Source organism: Pteropus medius, unplaced genomic scaffold, assembly GCF_902729225.1.
Source record: "Pteropus medius unplaced genomic scaffold, Ma_sr-lr_union100, whole genome shotgun sequence".
Taxonomy (NCBI): Eukaryota; Metazoa; Chordata; class Mammalia; order Chiroptera; family Pteropodidae; genus Pteropus; species Pteropus medius.
Window position 1 is genome coordinate 61,080,374 of NW_024349800.1, and position 20,611 is coordinate 61,100,984.

General features: G+C 40.7%; 1 protein-coding gene across 3 annotated transcripts in view; it reads right to left on the reverse strand.

The window, feature by feature from the left end:
* GRHL1 (grainyhead like transcription factor 1) overlaps window positions 1-20,348 on the reverse strand; it is a 43,357-nt gene extending 23,009 nt beyond the window's left edge. Inside the window, exons 1-8 of one of the 3 annotated variants that reach the window (XM_039888090.1) lie at window positions 20,172-20,348; window positions 16,904-17,090; window positions 14,422-14,492; window positions 11,965-12,355; window positions 10,871-10,947; window positions 9,247-9,403; window positions 8,940-9,051; window positions 7,940-8,034 (exon numbers count right to left, since the gene is read on the reverse strand). In XM_039888090.1, the coding sequence (XP_039744024.1) occupies window positions 7,940-8,034; window positions 8,940-9,051; window positions 9,247-9,403; window positions 10,871-10,947; window positions 11,965-12,355; window positions 14,422-14,492; window positions 16,904-17,090; window positions 20,172-20,191 (1,110 nt within the window). In that variant the 5' untranslated portion in view covers window positions 20,192-20,348. Of the gene's footprint in view, window positions 1-7,939; window positions 8,035-8,939; window positions 9,052-9,246; window positions 9,404-10,870; window positions 10,948-11,964; window positions 12,356-14,421; window positions 14,493-16,903; window positions 17,091-19,450; window positions 19,732-20,171 lie in introns of those variants that run through there. The other 2 variants (XM_039888093.1, XM_039888092.1) reach the window with 2 other exon arrangements.
* Window positions 20,349-20,611: the final 263 nt, after the last annotated feature.

Below are 20,611 nucleotides of genomic sequence, written 5' to 3' on the forward strand. Positions count from 1 at the left end.
GCACTCTAGGATTAAAATTCAGCGGAGTCAAATGCACACAGAATGTAACTGATCTACTAAATTGAAAGTAGAAACCTTAGAACAAGTTTTAATTTAGCTGTCATAATCAGTCAGAAAGATCGCTCTAAAACATCTCTAAATAGCTCCTTAGTTAGAAACCTCCTGACAAATGAAATTACAATGTGAAGTCAGTAACTTAGCTTATTTTCCTCCCAAATCTAGCATTAAGTGTCTGCTGTTTAATGCTAAAGAAAATAAAATCATCATTTTCCAGTATGTTTAGAAGTTCCACGTCAATTGAAACCAATGGAGTGGGAAACAGTTTAAGAAATCAAGATCTAATTTTTGGCTGAAGTCTAATTAGAAAGGAACATTATTGAGCATTAAACAGCAGACACTTAATGCTAATCGACATTCCTTCCCTTGACCCCCCAAACACAAAAAAACCTGATTATCTTAGATCTGTGTAAGTCTCGTAGTTCCCCTTCTTACTCCATATGTGTAGGCCTAATTAATTGGTTAAGCCCAAGAAGGTACCAAAGGCTGAGCCACAAACTCAGAAGGAGAATCCAGTTCCACTAGTAACTCATCGGACAACCCTAGGAAAGTCACAATTCCCCGCTGCTTAGATGATGCGAGGTAATTACAGAAATCCCACCGCAGAATATCGTCATGGACTAAAAGCTTTCAAATGTGCAACTAGTATTTGTGTTATTTCTCAGCCTATCAAATGACCACCGAGAGAGAAGAAAAAGAACTGGAAGGCTGGGGGTGGGGAGGAGAGGGATGTGGGAAGAGCAAAGCACTAACTTGAAATCTTCTCACATCTCTGTGGGGCGTTTCCCTGAAGAAAAAAACAAGGATCTAGTCATCACCCTTACTGTTGCCACAGTGCTTCCTTCCCACGCCGCCCACACGGCACCTTTAGTTTCTGCAGAGATTGCAGAGAGCCAGGGAAAAAGTCACCGGGGTGGGGGAGGGAGGCACAGGGAAAGAGATACTGATTGATTCTGAAGGTACCGGCATACCGTCTTCCTCCTGTCATATCCTATAAGCAGGACCTGGTGAACTTAAGGACACTTGGCAGATACAGTGATTTGGCACCTGTTGTCCCAAATAAGTAGAATGTTTGTTCTGAAATATGCAGAACTGGATGCAGGTGTGACACAAGGCAAACACAGACCACATTCCAGCATCTCTAGGTACAGAATAGGACAGGTAAGCATATGGGTCATAGGGGAGACCTGGCAGGCAAGCTGACTTTCAATCAAAATTTCTGATATATTTTCCATTTTAAAAAAGGCTAAATAAAAAGTCCCAAAGTAAGTAATTAATGTAGAGAATTCACTTATATTTTTACTAAAGGATTTGGAGATATGAAGATGTAAAGATACGCCATTTGAAGCCTGAACTTCAAGGTCCCACAATGCCTTGAAATCTCTAGTCCTGGTAATTCAGTTACTACCATAATGTCGGGTCAGAATCGAAGCGCTGTGATTTAGCTTACAAGTAGCAAAACTGGTTGAAATGACAGATTTAGAAAACCACTTTAGATGGAATTTCCAGCAAGGACCTAGGAGAAGGAGGGTTAAAGTGACGAGCTGTCAAAATAACCAAGTTCTATAGAGGAGCTTATTGTTTCTTGACGGTGGCAGGGTGGAGGAAGGGTAAAAAATCTGACCCCTCAAAAAAAAAGAATGAAAAATGAATTCAAGTGACAGCACAAATCGTGGCTAAATAGACATGGTGCTTCAAACCTGTTTCACAAGATGCAGGCTTCACTACCAAACCAAGGCTTTCTTCAGCTGCCAAGTGTCTCCCTGTCCAATCAAAAACATCACGCACTTGGCCCTGACCCCAAGGCGTGTGCTATGGTAAATGCACGCTATTGTTACCTGCGATTCTAAGTTTCCCCAGGATCCAGTGCATTTTATTTTACGCCGGACGGAACCTCTGGCTTAGACACTGGAGTATGCTTTGTGATATGCTTTCAAGTTAAAGTTCAATAAACCTCACTTTAAAAAAAAAAAAAATGAAAGACGTTTCAAGGAGAAATCTTCCTCGTAATCAGACCCGAAACAGTTTTTTCAAAGCAAACCTTCCAATTGCCAAGAATTTATTCCATATCAGCTAATTAAAGGCATTCTCCACAAATTTCCAATCAAAAAATGTCTCGCCATTTCCAATTTACATTTCTATAAAGGAATGTGACTATCTTTCTGGCACCCCAAATTTTTGTTTTTCATTTTGATAAATATGTATTTTCAAAATGCATAAAAGGAAACTCCAGCAGTGGGATGGATGTCATTTCGGAAGCCTCCACAGCTACCTGAAGTTTCTCGAGGGGTCTAAGGATGCATCATAGATAATTCAGTTCAGTTGAGTTAGCCTCACATGTGCCTAGACTTGAAAAGTCTCTTAGCCTTGGTTTTAACAGCAACGATGCTGCCTGCTTTCTTCTTCTCTTTAGGCCAGGGAGGACACACTTTTGTTTCAAAGCTCCTGCCTACATTCAATCGCAATCGTAAGTAAGATACTGACTCACTTCTCTTGCTCCTCCCTCATCACACTGGGAATTTCAAGTTGTGAAACAAACCAAACCTGTCCTTGCTTGATGCAACCAAACATGGCAACACCTTATTTTAATGGAGCACTGGACTGATGCTTCACTAGAATGGAATCCTTATAAATGCAAGCGATATGCTCAGTCCAAACAAATTAAAAATTACTCTCACAATGAATTCCAAACATTATGCTTAGACAAAACAACAAACTGTTATTAAACTCCTAAACCTGCATCCCACAAGCACACACAGAAAGTCTGAAGGTCAAGTTACCAGAACGGTCACACCCCTCTGACAGAATGAACTCTGCAAGCCTCAAGTCCTTCACCAGGAACTCCATGCGTTTTTGCTGAGACGCGGGGACAACAGGGAAAGACAGCAATGCTCCAAGCAGACACGACCCCCCGTGCTAAAGCCTGGCACTCTAGTTGGGCTCGCATTCTATTTCGATCCTCTTTTTTGTTAACGTGAGCCTCTGCAGGACACATAAAACATTTGGCTCAGAAGGGCGACCCTTCAGGATGCCTTGGAGTTGCTTCTTGGGGCTGCTAGAATTAAAAGTAGAAGGCAAAGTGCTCTCACTGGCAGGGTTTTTCCTCTGGGGAATGCGACGTTCTGATTTTGTCCTGAATGCGCTGTTCCCTTCTCCACAGACCAAGGCACCACACTGAAGGCTGAAAAACTAAGGGAACTGAACCACGAAGAGACAAAAAGTGTGTTGAAATGGACTCTGTCACCCCAAAGAGAAGATCATGCTACCAAGAAAAAGATGCAGCTGCATCTGTCTGCAAGCACTCGGACACAAACTGAAATGGAACGGCTCCGCCTGAAGGGCTGGTGAAGACATAAAAATCAGCCAGGTTCCAGAATACTACCACCGGAGAAACGCCCGAATCTGCAGGTTGTTTTAAGCCACGAGTGCGCAATGCAATAAAACAAAATCAGACTCCACGCCTAACTTCTCTGACAGTGCTCACTCCAGCAGGAGCTTGGTGCAGATCTCATTACCAGTAAGTTCTTGTTAATGTTTAAAAAAAGAAACGTGTGACTGACAGCCATACCACAACAATATACGTTCTAGTATAAGGATTTTGAAGTCACTACCGTGAAAAACGTGAGATATTTTGTACTTCTGGGGTTCATTACATCTTTAAAAGATACACTTAATACTCATGGAGATCACAGCTACAGAGGATCACAGAAATCTTGAACTTTGCCTTAAACTGCAGCTGTTTTCCTATTTGCCACACTGTCTAGGTAACTATAAACAAACATGCTACTGTCCCATCAACAGATATCCCTTCCTATTAGTGTTACCCCAGGCTTCCTCAGAGTTGGTTGCCCAATTTCACTTGATTCCACTCAGCTGTTTTTTGGTTGATAATTTCCACTCCTGTGTAGTTAAACATCACTCAAGTAACAATCAAGATAAATTATTTCCTGGTAGCAAAACTGCTCTTCTGCCACAGGAATTTATACTCGTGAATCCACAATGCTATTGTTAAGAATTCTTACACTTTCTAATATTCTCCCATCAAGCACACTCTCTGTCCATTTCAAGGTCTAGATTCTTGCCTCCTCAGGTGACCTCATTTTGATGACCAAGCAGCAAACACATTCGCATCTGGAGGACCAAGTGCTGAGGTACTGAACAGGTAGCACTGCCTTACTAAGTGTGAACACAGGCTCCTTACCAGTGCCTAGCATAAAACAGCCATTTGGAGAAGTGAATTCTCTCAGTAACTGCCTTTTCCTTTATTTATTTTAGCTCTTCAGGCTTTGAGAGGCTCTTACTTCATGTCATTAATCAAATCTCGATGCTGCTGTAAACGCTTAGATTTACAATCCAAGCAAGAAATTAAACCCCAGGCCAAGATGTGCGGCATATCCAGAATTAGTCCCTTGGTTTTGGAACTACTGAACTGCTCAGAACAGATGATCACAATTTATAAATTGTGTCTCCAAAGGTCATGATGTTATTATGTGCAGGATCTCAGGCTAGCCCACAAAACCCTGTTTAACCCACAACGTACCTGAACTAGTGTTTACCAGTATTAACTAGTGAATACTAGTGTTTTAGCCCGAGTCTGGCACAATGTCTTGGATGTAGCACTCAAATCTTTGTTGGACAAAATTATGATTTCCTGCAGCAGGGGAGAAATGCACAGCTGGCTCTGGATAAAATCTTTACATAGTCCTCCCTCCTTCCTTTATGCGCTCCCTCATTTCCTAGTCTTCTCTCCCCAAAGTGACTAGTGCCCTCCTAGCTTACAAAGTCTAAACTTCAGCACCTTGCCAGAGCACCATCCTTTAATGTTTCAAAGGTAACTGCTTTTTCTTCCTGCCAAAATTACCTCAAGCAGCTGATCTCAGCTGTACATCAGGAGAGGAGGAATCTGATTAAGTTACTTCGCAATGAAATGTGAGTATCTGATGAACTTTAACTTGTCCAGAGATTTCTGACTCTTTAAAAGATGTCTGACTACCCAAACAAACCTAATTTTGTGTGGAGCACAGAAAAATGAATGAGATAGGTCTACGCAGTGGGAAGATGAGTGCTGCCTGGGGGGCTGTTTCTAAAATATTTCTGCTTTTCAAAGAAACTTCCTTCGCCGCTTTCAAACTAATGACTTTTTACTAGTTCCATAACTTCTCCAAGTTTCTATGGTGACAGTAGCTGTATAATTATGCTGATGAACGGAGTGCATACAGGGACAGTATAAGATGAATCCAGCTTTGACAGTGTTTTCCTCAAACTGGAATCTAAGCCAAAGTACTCAAGATTCGATCTGGTATGTCCTCAAAATACAGTCACCTCTGAAGTGAGCAAAAGCTACAGGGAAGATTCAGATGTCAACAGTGGGCCAGAATTCTGGTTTTACTCATCCTGGTATGGCCAAAGCATGTTGAATGTTAAAAAAAAAAAAAAAAGTGTGTGAGGGGGAGGAAGGAATGCCACATATCTCCAATAAACCCTTATGTTTCTGGGGTAGAACGAAGTAGAATTAGTAATCAGCAAATGTAGCCTAAATTAGAACAAAAAAGTGGATACTTTCAGAAAAAGAAGTAACAAAGAAAAAAAAAAACCTATACAAGATTTAGCACGTACATGTGTTCACTCTAGCTGCCCTAAGGCACCAATTACTTTAAGTGTAAAAACAGAAAACATCAGCTTGGCCAGGGAAAGCAAAAAATCCAGATTCTTAGTTCCAACACCACTGGAAGCTGATGCCTGATATTAGCTTCCAAAGGTAGCAAGGTCGCAACCTCAGTAAGAAATGGCACAAGCCCCTTCCAGTAGCAGGTAAAGGCTTAAAAATCAGTGCTGAGGTCTGGAAGGGGAAATGAAACTCAATTTACCTACAGCAATTAGTGATGTTATTAAGACTACTTAAGGCACGCCTCCAACAATATTTCTCTTCAAAACAAATATGCTGAAGGCCTTCAGAGTGAAACCAGCCATTATCCCTGCCCATCGTCTTGGCTTTCTTTACTCCCACCCAAAAGAGTGACACATCGAACAAACAAAGCACCCTGCCCATATGCAGGGCCTCTCTGCCAAGATCTCCACGCACTCTGACAAGAGTTTATTAATCCTGACGACACTCCAACAAAGAAGAGAGTTGGCACCATAGCCATTTTATTTTCCTAGGGGGATAATGGGGAGAAAATTGAGCTAGTGAACCAAGAGACTAAGCCAAGGTCACAAGTAAGTCAGAAAAGTGAACTCAGGCCTTTCACATTCTCACCTCCTCCACAATTTCTCAATTAGTCCCTAATGGCTAATAGGAAGTATTTATTTCTCTAGTTTGCTTTAAGAACAGAAGTACCTGTAGGGCACGGGGCCAACTCTTCTTAAAAGGCTCTTAGGAGACAGCACACTGAGTCCTATTATAATATTTAAGTTCAAAATAACTGTAACGATTATATAAAATGAAAAATTTACTTTTCCTCCTAGTAGCTCCTCTGTGGTGAATTAACTGCTTAATCAAGTACCAAACTCTGGACTAAGCAGCCCGAGGCCATTTGTACAGGACTGAGGTGGTCGGCAGGAAAACCTTAACGCAATGAAAAAACTTTTTACCTTCCTCACAGACTGGTGGACCCAGTTACGAAGTCCTGCAGTCTCAGACACACGTTTGCCGTGGACGGTAGAGGCCCAGAATAAAAAAGGAAGGCAACTGTAATACAACTTAACACGGGTCTCAAGAATATGATCGTATTTTTTAAAAGCAATCCTAGACAGTGAAAAATGATATTCTGCAATATTTTAGCATCTAAGAGTATCTTATTCCATAATTGCTAAAATCCTTGTTGAATGAACAAATAAATAAATAAATAAATAAATAAAATTTAAAAAAAGAAAAAGAGGTGATGTAACTTTGTGCCTGGTCCCTGATACAGAAACATATTCCTAATAGTACACCAAATCCTAAAGATCAGCCTTATTTGAACAACTGTCTGGAAAATAACATATGTTTCTATTGTGTTTCATGAGCTCCCAATTTTTAAACTAATGAAAAGAAATAAATACCAAAACTCTAAGAAATTAGTGAAGAGAGGAATTCTACTAAAAGAGAAGAATGCTGTGAGAAAGGCAGAAATGAACAAAGAATATTGCTGTTTTTCCTAAAAGGTACTAAAAATTCCAATGATCCAAATGACCATCTGAATTGGAGGTGACGCTCCGCTTGTAAAGCCTGAGAGAGAGGAATCATCTTAAAGGAGCTGTCTTTAAAAAGGCGATAGGAGACAGACTATTGTGAACGATGACTCGTACTTAAGGGCCTCTCTAAGGAAACTCCAAGTTTCACGGACATTGTTCCAATAATCCTTACAACATGCCTGGAGGAGGAAGAGACGGGTATTAACCGCACTTTGCGAACGAGGAAATGAAGCACAGTGAATGAGAGTCTGACTCCAGGCTGAGCAGTGAGTGTGGCAGGCCCCCGCCACGGCCGCCATGCCCCCACTCCGATGTGCTGAAGTGTGCTGACAAAAATGGACTTTTTTGGAGGATGGATAGGAAAGGGGAGAGAGAGAGTTTTATAACATCTGGGAATAAGCTGTACTTTCAGAAAAGTGAAATAATGAAAAAGGAGGAAGATCTCTAAAGCATTTGGCTGGCTCACACGAATGAGGAGGTGGCTCAGGGCTGATGAGATAACAGCCATTTCTTCTCCCAAAGTTCCATCCCATTTTCATCCACTTCACGATTTATGGAAATAACCTATTTCTTAGCAGAACTTATTCTCTCTGTTTCTTAGCAAAGAAAACATGTAGAACTGTAAAAATTACCAGTTGTCAAATCATTAAGCTCCTCCCACCATCCTCAAACAGCCAGAAGTTTAGGATCCCTGGATTTCTGTACCTACCTTTGCTTCATCATTAATGTCCCAAGTGAAAGAAATGGCATTATAAGCAATCTCCTCAATGTTACTGATGGTATTGAAGCTTTCTTTATAGTCAGCTATATGAGTGATGAAAAGAAAAAGAAATTTGTGATTTCTCGTTCCGACATGCAATTACAGCAGTCCACAGCAAGATTCGCTTTTTTATGTAATCACCTCGGGATGACTTAAATTAACACTCTATTGGGTTGAAAAAACTTCAAAAACTGAAGAAAAATAACTTTTGTACTAGAGGCAGGCTTAGATATAATTTTATCTCATTCTATCAAAATTAGGATATTTAGGACTAAAAAGTTTAAATAATTGTCTCATGGTCACAAAACCAGTCCAGAAAACCAGAATTAGAATTCAGTTCTTTTAATTCTTTTGAAAAGAAGTAACACTAAGATTAAGAGCCATCTTATGATACAACAGTTTTATATGAAAATTGCATATACAGCAAGAGTAGTTTTCATAAAGCTACGGACTTGCACAGGTCTGCTGCTATACCCCACGTGATGAATCTCTGGGTCTATTTACAGAGAGAGGAGCTTAGCAAAGCAACTCAGCACGTAACTAGGCACGACTGCTAGCTAACCGCACATCAGCAGTATTTTTTTACTTGCTGATTGGTTTTTTTCCCTCCACCTTACTATCATCTTCAAATAATCAGAATGAATCTCTTAAAAAGACATTACCCTTCAAAAAATTTGCAGACCAAAAAGCAGGACATTCTTATGTGAGGTGGCTATATATAGCTTATGGCCCCAGTGTCACATGGAAGGCCGCTGCATGGGGCACATAAGGAAGTAATGTTAAGAGCACTGATTCCAGGAGGCCAAGGACAGTGTCTGGAATGGATCAGTAGCTGGCATAAAAACTCAAATGCTTTCGGCAGGAAGCTGATCACTGCCAAAAATAATTGGATTTAGAAAACTGGATGCTTGCGCCTCTGGGAATAAAAGCAGACTCTGGAGCTACTTACCTATGTCAATGCATCTTTGTTTAGCTGTGTGCTGCCGGGAGTGCCAGTACTTCCAATGCCTTAACTGATCTTCTCTGCTTTTGTCTTCAGCAAAAACCACCATGATCACACTCTACGAAAGAGAATGTGCATTACAACATAAAGACACTAAAGGGTGAGTATCTTTTGGAAACGTACTCGGTTTCAGATTTTACAGTTAAACTGGCTTGAAACTGCAATTTTAGACCTTCATTTAGATCTGCTTCAGACCTGGAAATATTAAGCTCTGACAGCTCTTCTAGAGAACAGAACTAAAAGCAGAACTTACTCGCACTTTGCTGATGGGGTGGTGGATTCCCTCATTGCTGCTCACATCCTTTAAGGTGACAGGATAGAACTGGCCTTTGTTCAGGTATGTCATGGTGCTATCTCCCGGCTTCTGTCGGAGCGATTTTGAGGCTTCTAGGGTATATTCAAAGTTGTTCCTAAAGGACAAAGAGTCACAGATCTCTAATCCATTCTCTGGGAAGCTCCCTATATGTTTTAGCTCAATCTTGAAATGCTTCAGCGTGGATATATGCAAATAGCAGACTACCAGGAAACAACCAACTGACCATGTCATATTATAAATAGCATTTGCTACTTTTTCCAAGATAAATATAATCCTAAGCAACACAGAAATTCTCAAATTTCTCAGATGGACTACAAAATGCCTACTAGAAATTTCATGAAGTACTGTTAACCATCAAGAGTTTGGAGGCTAAAAATATTAAAGATGCTAATAAGTGAAAAGGACTTTGGAAGGAAATCTCTTAAGACATGGTGCCAATCTGCTATTTACCCAGCAAAGGTTGTAAACAGGTGGCTGGCAGTCCTCTGATCAAATTTGATTTGGTCAGCACAGTACTTTTATGTTGTTTTTGCCTGTAATTTAAATGTCTTCAGATGGGCACTCCACAATTCTCTACATTTCCTATTACCCTACAGTACGATTGTATACCCCCCTGAAGTTGCTTGATAACCTGTCTAGGTGAGGGGTTGGCAAATTACACCTCTTTTTGTAAATAAAAATTTAAAATGTATTGAAATACAGCCACGCCCTTTGTTTACACATTATCTACGACTGTTTTTGTACTAAGGCAGCAGAGCTGGGTAGTTGCAACAGAGGCTACATGGCCCACGAAGCCTACAGTATTTACTATCTGATCCTTTATGGAAAAAATTCGCCGACCCCTGTCCTAGATCCTAAAGGCATTTCGGTTCTTGACTCCTGCAACTTGAGGCAGGTCTTTAAGGGAAGTCTTGATTCCCATAAAATCCTGGACTTTTAAATAAATTTTTTTTTAAATTTCAAAATACATACACATAAAAAATGCATAAGACAAAATTATAAAATGAAATCTCTAGATGCCAACAAACCTGAAGGTGCTTATAGATGCTCATAATTAACTTGGAGAATATTCATATTCCCAGTAAGTATGAGATATCATTTTGTGAAGTTTAAAGAAAGTGGTTATCAGGTCAGAAAAAAGTTGACTTCATTTATTTTATCATTAGTGAGGCTAATTAAAAAAAAAAAAGCCTTTATCTATCTGATGTTATTCCTAAATTCTCACAGAATTATACACTTTTGGAAACAGAAGAGACCTCCGAGATCGATTTAATCCCCTCATCTCTTAAGATTCCATTCTACTACCATGGCATAAAGAAACTAAAGGAAAGAAGAAGCACCAACACCAAGAATTAAGGAAACATAAAACACAGCTCAGAATTCAAAACAATGCACTGAAGCAAATGTCCTCTAGCAAAGAAAGATTTTCTTACCACAGTAACTGTAGTAAGATACAAGTGAAAGCCCGCTAAAGCCACCTCTGATTTTTCAGTATCAAATTAACAAAAAGAAATGTCATAAAAGCTGAAAGTTAAAAATCAAATTAAAAGACAACCATTACCCAGAAACACTGTCAAAAACATAGTCCTCTGAATTCATGCCAGGCATCCGCAGACTGAGCTCCGAGGGGAAGAAAACCTGAAATATCAACGCAATGAGCCACAACTATTTAACTGGTTATCAGGCTTACTAAAGACCAAGTCTGGTACAGCACAGCGCACGTGGCTTACAGCAACCCACTACTCTTTCAACGTTTATTTGAAAATAAAAATTTTAACTCTGTGAAAACTTAGAAAATTAAAAAATTAAAAATATCCATTTCATATGTCGCTCAATTAAATTCAAACAATCTAGGTAGGTACTCCCACAGAGCGCTCGTCCCTCTCCCCTTTTCCACACATCCCAATTCCGTTCAAATTCTAGAATCTGCAACCAAAATCTCAAAACTTTTAGCAGCCCGCGCTATCATTGTACGAAGTTAAGATACGGTATCAAGTTTGCACATGGTGCGCTCTCTCAAATGAGGTTACTACTCTACTTCTACCTTTTTAAGGAGAGAGATGGTCCCCTATCCCTACCCCCACCCCCACCATTAAATAGTTTCAAACATCTTCAGTTCCTCATTTTTACCTGAGTAAGGTGTTCATCACCACAAAACCCTCAGAAGTATCTGCAGTTCATTTGTAAACGTCACACTGTGCATTTGGCATTAAGATCCATCTGCCTCCCTGACAATGCTACCAACCAAGAAACACCAAGCAAACACATGACAAATCGTTTTAGATTAAGACCAGTTGCAGGGAGCTTGTTGTTCTAGGGCAACAGTTGAAAATGGACTATATGGATATATCTGTTGTCGATGGAAAATTATGTATATGATTCTCTTTCTCCTTATCCAGCAAATCACTTAGCTGAAATCATAATTGTTAACTCAGCTGCTGGTAAGATTAGCCATGTGCTCTTGATAATAATTTCTGGGTTTATAGGTTTAGTTTACAAATTATACCCACGGGGCTTTTCTCTTTAAAAAAACACTTTTGTCCCTAATCCATTCATTTTAGGCTGAGTTTCAGGCTTACATAACAAGGAAGAGGTGGAACCCGATACTTATACAAACACACAGCCATCTCAGGAAGATGCTTTTGTTTCCTGTACCTCCTGAACGCCTTCCTTGAAGGTCTCTGAGAAGGTAGAGTCTGGAGTTCGCCTTTGAGCATTTGGGGGTTGAGCACCAGAGCTGAACTGGTCAGTATTAAGGTTCCGGTCGAAAACCACCACCCGCTCAGTGGGCTCAGGATGATACACTGCTGGGGGGATTCCTGAAGCAAAGCCGTGGGGCTGGGTTTCTGTCTTGATGGAGTGGGTAGGCATCGTTGCTATGGAGACAGTGACTGTTGTATCAGGAACTGTTAGATGGCCTCTCTTATCAATGCCCAGTTGGTTGCCATGAGGAAGGACAATGTTAAATGGCACATTTTTCAGAACTTGCACTCTGTTTTCTCCAGCAGAAATGAGGGACTGCTCAGTCACATTTGGTATGCTGTTTCTTTAAGGAAAAACAAACAAACAAACTATGTTTTTAAACTCGATGCTGATACAGTTTTTTGACAATTTTTATTTTCCTAATGGCATCAGGCTGTTGGGTCCTATGCAATAATAATAATACACTTGGTAGAAACCAAATAAATAGAAAAAGGCACAACAACCCAATACTAGAGAAAGAAAAAAAGACTTCATAGTTATAGGTCAAGTAAAATCCAAAAGTAGTAAAATTTCATTTGAATATTGAGAACTCAGAGCTCTCCTCTATTACGCTTTATTTCCCATAATCATAATAACATTATATTTCATTAGAACCTTGAAGCTACAAACATGGTTGGCAGGAGCAGTCGTGGACAGTGGGTCACACACAGACTCTAATGTCAGAAGGCCTCAGCTCAGATTCTATGTGACCTCGAGCAACCTACTTCATCTCATAGTAACTACATGCTCATCTATAAAATGGTGTCACGAGGTCGTGACGAGGGAGGATAAAACGAGATGATATACTGAAATGTGTGTAACAAGGCCGGGCACAGAGAGTTCAAGAAGTATGAGCTATTATTACTGGTCGCCACTTCTCCTGGTACTTACGCTTGCTAATTTGGCTTTCTCTTTCATCAAAAGAAAACCTATGATTACATTGTACCAGTAGATATATTTGCGTAAAATTACTTTTGGTTAAATAGATATCCTGGGTAATATAAGATGATTTCTAGTCCAGGGTAAAATCAATGAATTTTCAGGGCCCCTCAAATCATATAGGCTGATACCTTTAAGAAAAAAAGCAATTTGGCAATTTTGTACATTTCAAGATCAATAAAATATTCAAACCTTGAACTATATACTCACGCCCAGGAATTTATCTTGAGGGAAAAAAGAAAAAGCTATCTAGAAAGTTGTTCACTAAGGCTTTATAGCAGTAAAAAATTAAACAGCCTTAATGTTAAGGATAGCTAGGTTTTGCTTTAAAATACTTGGCAAAAATAAATTTAAAAATTAATTAATTTAAAAAGAGAAGAAAGAGTATATTAAACAGGAGGAATTATGTTGGTAACTGAAGAGGCTGGTAATGATACATGTGTGTTTATACTAAGGCTTTATAGCAGTAAAAAATTAAACAGCCTTAATGTTAAGGATAGCTAGGTTTTGCTTTAAAATACTTGGCAAAAATAAATTTAAAAATTAATTAATTTAAAAAGAGAAGAAAGAGTATATTAAACAGGAGGAATTATGTTGGTAACTGAAGAGGCTGGTAATGATACATGTGTGTTTATACTATTTCTCTACTTTTGTTATGTTTGAAAATGCTCATAATAAAAAGCAGAAAACAAAAGTCATAAGCCCTTCACCAAAGGGTAATTATGAAGATTAAAACAGCAACATGGAAAATATTTATCAAACATACAAAGCAGAAGAAGCCTTACTACTGCATCCTACCCACGACTGTAACTACAACCACAGATAGATAAATACCTCCTCAGGACAGTGGGATTCTGAGTGATTCTTCTTTCTTTAAAAATGTTTTACTCCTTTACGGTAATAGAACCCAGGGCAATTTAAAAGGTGTATTTACTTGTTTCATGGCCATAAAGCCTTGATTTAATTTTCTTAAAGTTTTAACCCAAAATATTTTAAAATTAACTTCAATAGGAGATTGGACTACAGTTGAATGTATTTCATTAAATCTTGCTTAGGCGGTTTGTCAAGATCACTGGTACTTAACTTTTTAAAATGGACCTCCACCATAGCCACATCCTTCTTAAGAGAGCATCAAAGACAAATCAGCAAATACTTATGTTATTACTAAAAACATCTCTTTGGAAGAGAAAGTTAATGCTTTGTTTTCTAGAAAAGGCAACTATGTCTAAAGAAACTGGTAACTTCTTAGAGTAATAGAATCATGATTAGTAAGAGGCAAATCAGTAATGAAATGTGAATGTAGACAGTTAAGAGTCCAACTTAACTATCACTTTCACTAGTGTTTGTTCACTTAAATAAACTCTCATCTTATTTTCACAGAAATCTGGTATTTGTCAAGGGTACTAGTTTATGCTCTATGTTAGACATTACCTTTTGCTGTGATCTGCCTCTGGGTGCTCAACATCTGCCTTTGCTGTTGATGATCTTCTCTCTCTTGGAACCTTAGATGGTAACACACATGACAGCCTTTTATTTTTCGGTAAGTTCAGTTATTCATATGTCTACTGAATGCTGGGGAAACACGATGAATAAGACAGTGTCTGCCCCCAAGAGCTTCGATCTGGTCATCAGGTCGATATATAAAAACCAACTGTTAATTAGTGGCCAAATAAACTTAGGGCATCATAGTCTTACTATCATTGAGTTTGGGTTTTCTCTCTTAAAAGAAATACCTGTGGCCTGGTTTCACCCATTTACCTATGTAAGGTCATAGAGAAGAAGCTACTGAAAATGCAACCGGGCTCTTTCAACTTTCTCACTGTTCTTCTTTGCTACCCTTCCTTTCAGAGCAAATAAATGCAAAATCAAAAGGATCAGCCACGTAACAGTGTACTCCCAAGATCCAAATGCTGCTTTCAAATGATAAATTTCTTTAGATACTCTGGGATTCATATTGTCAATTATTCAAAGGATAAATCAAACTCAGTTTGTTCTATTCCTTTTTTGATTCTGCTCTTCTTTGTACAGAAGGTGAAAGCAGGCAAACGCTCCTTGGTGCTCTGCAGACATCAATCCAACTGAGACATGGTCCCAGCAAAACTGCTAAGAAGTTTGAAACTGGTTTTCAATGTGAATGTAGCGATTCTATTCTTACAACTTGTTTTACCCTTAAAGACAAAATAAATCGTTTCATTTAGTAACAATGTGCTTTTAAACCTTTATCAAAATTATTATGTAAAAATGACTGACGGTTATAGCCCAAAAAAATGAAACAAATAAGTCAGTTCATGAAAAATAAATAAATAACCCTATACCTATCCGAAGAAACATGACATAGAGCACTAGTAATATTGTCACCCTTAATGGACAGACATGAAGATTTATCTTCTCCTAAGATATAAAATACCTTTAGGATCCTTTATTTAAAATATACACACACAATCACTGCAATCAGTGTTATCACATCAGTCTTTCTGGTACTAAACTTGTTGGTTTCCTCGCATTCTCAAAAGTTTCAGTTAAAAATATATAACTTCAAACTTCATCATTAGTACTTAGAAACTCATGGTTTTTATACTGATTGAGTCAATAAGACATGCCATAAAGAACAGATATATAATAAGTTCTACTTCAAAGGAATCCTTCGTGGCTACACTTCCCGGGCAAGGGTTTTTCTAGCATCATTAGTTACTATACAAGATTCCATTCATAGTCAAAAAAATACTTACCTCGGTCTCTCAAATGCAGTAAGCTGGCCACATGACCTCAGACCAGAAAAAAATTAAAATCTTTTGTTTATGTCCCACCCTAATTTTGATAATCAAACTATCTTCTTTGCTTTTTCCCCTCTGCATTCCTTATATTCAAGAAAGAACACAGTGCCAGAATATAACAAAAGGCAGGCAACTGGTCAATCTAGGTGTATTTGGGAGTTAATTATCCTGTTATTTTAAGTTTTCCATCGGCTTGAAAGTTTCAAAACAAAGGATGGGAAAAATAAACTGTAACGTGTAGCCATCCCCACATATCTGCTATTGGTCAGAAAGGAGAATCGCCAAAGTGAATCCAGCAGGCAAAGCACATCCCACAGGGGACAGCATGGCACACTGAAGAGAATGCCTGGCACAAACCAGACCAGGCCTGAAATCCTGGCTGCAACATTTAGTAGTTGTGAGACCTGAGAACCTGATTGTTCTCATCTGCTAACTAGGGATAACACCACGTATTCTGCAGGGATTCTGGAAGCATCAGAAGTAACGTACGCATTGTGAACATAGCTAGCGTAGTACAGGTAATCAGTAAGTGGAAGTTAGTGTTATTAGGGCAATGACAATGACACAGATCGGTGGTGTCATGTCCAGCTATGAACGCCGTGCAAAACCCCAGGCAGAGGAGAGACTATATTTAAGACTCATCCAAATCTCCAGAAGCGGGCAACAAAATGTATCCCGATCTTAGAACTAGGAAGTCCAAGACCAGAAAATAGTTTGTTTTTTCACGAATCTTACAACCAACTCAAATCAAAGGCTCTGTAATATCATCTGGGGAAAAGGAAATCACTCTGCCTACACAGGAATGAACCAGTGCCCACTCTGATGGCACTAAGAACTACCTTTGAGAAATGTTCAATCTCAATAAGACACATCTTCCATCTTCTTTTATGGTAGCTTTACTTTTCAGACAGAGCCAGAACAGCTGGCTACTTCACACAATTTAAAAACAACTCTTTGATTCTGTGATCGCAGACTTTCAGCTTTGAACCATAGTAATTCAAAGTACTCATTAAACTATTTATAGTCACTAAAGAAGCAACTTGTATTACATTCTACCAGCAAATTACTGTTTTATATGCCGTTGAATCAAGTGCATCGTGGGCTGTTGTTAAGGGTTTTTAAAGAGCAGGCGAGCCTACCTTGTAATAGTCGTAGAGCAAGCCCAGCGCAGCTGCACTGTCTTCATCTCCATTGATGCTCATCATCGCCTTGGTTGCTGCAGTGAGAGGGTTTTCCAGGAAGGATTTCCAGGCTTCATCCTCACTAGTGTAGGAGCGCCGCTGTGGATAAAGTGCTTCATTCTGAAGAACCAACACTGGCCGTTTGCTTCAGAGAAATTAAAAAAATATTTATCATACTTTTCTACTGCGAGGCATCATAAGCTCATTTTCAAAGGACCAAACAACCAATTAATTGATGTTCCAATAAAGCAGTCCATTGTCTCATCAATGACCCTAGTAAAGTAAATTAAGACAAGACCAGAAGACAACTTACTTAAATGCAGGCCAATGGGTCACCAGTAAGATAAAAGGCATTTAAACATAGGGAAACTTGCAGTTAACTGACACAGGGAACCCAGGATATACTATTTGGCAGGAAAAAAACAAAACGCTCCAAGAAAATGCAGGCTATTCAAACACTGCACATAAACGAATATAAGGACAAAGTAATGTAAAACAGAACGCTTATTCTTTTCAGACATATGCAATGAGGACTGTACCCTCTTAAAGAAGAGTATATATGGTTCAATTATCATGCTGCTACATGTTATTTCCCTCTTTCTTCTGCTGATACCATGCCTTAAAAACTTCCCTGCCCACGAACGAGGGGGAGAGGAGGAAGGGGCGGAATGAAAAAGGGATACCTCATTTAATCCTCCGGGGTATACGAGAAAGTTAGAATATTCTACTGATTACCAGCAGATTGAGCATGGAATGTGGCCAAAGGGGACTGTAAATCAATAAGGAGGCATAATTTTCTGGCATGGGAGTTAACTGTTTATCTTAGAGATAAACACTTAAGAATCTACAATTAAATGAAGCCACTGAACAAACAGATTTTAAAGAAAATATGTGGAATCTTTTAAAAAATCTTCACCAGTTTTCAAAACTAGACAAGAACTATTTCATTTTAACACTGCAGTTTGGTAGGAAAAATCCAGAAAAATCAACGTAGCTCTTAGTAAAACTCTTACAGAAGACTTAATTTAAAAGATTAAAGCAAACATTACTGATCCCAAAAACTTAATATGTAAACAGTCTCAACAACCATTCAGTTGGTACTATTTAATAAGTCAATAAAGAGAAAAAAATGGAACACCACCTCCAGCAAAATGAAGCAGGTTTTTTTTTAAGGAAAAAAAATTTAAATGTTCAGAACTACTCTGAATTATCGCTCTTCTAACAAGCAAATTTAAGGATCGGTTCTCATTGCAACACACAAATGAAATATGTAAATGGCCTAAAGGTGACCTACCTACTCTAAAAGTGAATGTAGAAAGACTGATTATCTTTTCAAGCAATCAACAAAGGTTAGGATTTGGCAGGCACCCAGGCCCTTTAAAAACAGATTTAGAAAAAGGAGAACATCTTTGGAAAAGGGGGTGTGTGGGAGGAATCCGACAACTTAATTTATCTTGTCAAAATTAAGTCTTATTTCAAAGCCAGTGTTTTTACCCTATCTAGGCATAATCATAGCTTATATCTGGTAGAAAAAGAAGTCTTAAGGTGGTGTACTATTTTAACATAAAACAAACACAATGGGTTGTTCAAAGCAGATCGTCTGTTTAAAAATGAAGGCTGTTTATACAAATTAAAAAAAACCCAAATATACAAAGAGGCATTTCCTATGCCATCAGGAGCAGAGTATAACAGCTAGTAGTACCTGGGGGGTGATTTACTGGTGTACTGCTAAGCTATTATTAATAGTGTAATAGCTACTTCCAAAAGATTATGACAGCACTTGGCTCATTCAATTCCCATAATGCTAGTTTTTCAGCTTCCCTTCTTCTCCCACGCTTATCCCAAATTTGTAGAAGCAACAAAAAATAAATTCAATATTTTTTGCAAATGGTTTTGTTTGTGATCACCCTGAAGGTGTGCCTCACATTTCCAAAGTGTGCCTAAGGCCAAAATTTAGCTTTGGAAGTCTGCCTTATCTAAACTATAGGAGAGAAATAAACATGAAACCAGCTGCCTTTCTTAGTCTGTTTCCTTATATGACAGGCTATTGCTAGTCCCGAAAGGGCGTCACTGCCTTGGGGGGAATCTTAAACCCTTCATCAATGATCTCGCAGACTTCCGAAATACTATATTTTTCAAGAGACAATTTAACTGCATATTCTACAACGAAAGATTAATCTATTTAAGATATTCTATACATATCTAACCTTCTCATCCAGGAAAAGAGCACACTTAAAATGATCATTAGCAAATAATTATAAAACTAGGAGGGGGACCTCTCTGCGCTAGGTATACTGATCTGAGACATACTAATCGGTTTGGTGTGACTTACTTTCGAACAAATTTATTTTGGAACAATTTTGTATGTACAGAAAAATTGCAAAAAAAAAAAAATACAGAAATACTCTTCATCCAATGTCCCCTGCGAACGTCTTACATTACTACGTTACATTTGTCAAAATATTTCTTTAATCACAAATTCCGAAAGGCGTATTAGTACAGCACCTGATTTCAAAGTTTCAGCCCCTTGATACTTTGAGTATTCTGAGGTACAGTAATCTGTAATTGCCATCAATGATGCAAGCGGCACCATAATTCCGACAGCAACTTTCTCACACGGCCAGCCAGGGAAAAGAAAATGCCGGGACACCGGAGCACGTCAACTCTTCCCCGAATCTCCCCCTTCGGAAGTTCTAGCAGGCCGGCCCAATGACACGGTTGAGCGACAAGAGATCACCTGGAGACCTCTACCTTTCCAGCCGCGCGGCGCGTCCCAAAGAGCTCCATGGACTCCACTGAGCAAAAGCCACCGAGAGCGCCCCGGGCGCGGGGCACCGGGCGCCGCAGCCCTCGGAGCCAGAGGCCCGAATCTCCTTCCGCGCACCCGGGCCACTAGGAGGGCAGTGAGGGGCGCGCCCGTGAGGGGGTCGCCCTGCGAGGACGCGGAGGCGGGGGAGAGGGGCTCGTCCCCGGAGCCTAGCCCCCGAGGCGAGGGGCTCCCCGGGGGGCTTCGGTGGAACAAAGGCGGGGGGGGGCGGGCTGAGAGGCGGAGGCCCCGCGGAGTCGACCACAGGACGCGCGAGCCGCGCCCGCGCCGCGCCCGCCCGGCCTCGCACCGCGCCGCCCGCTCTCGCCCGGCCCGGCCTCGCGGCAGGTGCTGCCGGCCCCGCGCTCAGCGGCCGCCCGGGGCCGCCGGGCCGGACTCGCGCGCCAGCGCCTCACTCACTTGTCGTACTCCTGTGTCATCGCGCTCGCTCGCCGCTGCCGGGCCGCAGAACTGGACTTTCGGGTTGGGACAGTACACCCGATCCGGGGGGAGGAGGCGGCGGCGGCGGCGGCGGCGGGTCCGGAGCGGCGGCCCCGACGGGTTGGGTTCGCTTTTCTCGCTCTGAGCCGGCTCCGCGCGGGCTGCGCGCACTGGGCGCCCGGGCTCGGCCTCCCATTGGCTGGCGGCGCGCCGGGCCGGGGCGGGGCCTCGGGGCCGGGCGGCCGGCGGCTCCGCCTGATTGGCCGGCGCGCGGGGCGCCGGGACGGGGGCGACGGGGCCGAGCGGCGCGGGCGGGGGCCGCCGCGTCCGTGCGGCGCGCCGGGAGCGGACCCGTGTGGCCGCGCGGCTCCTGGCGCGCACCTGCTGCCCCTCGCCGGGCCTCCGTGTGCCCACCTAGG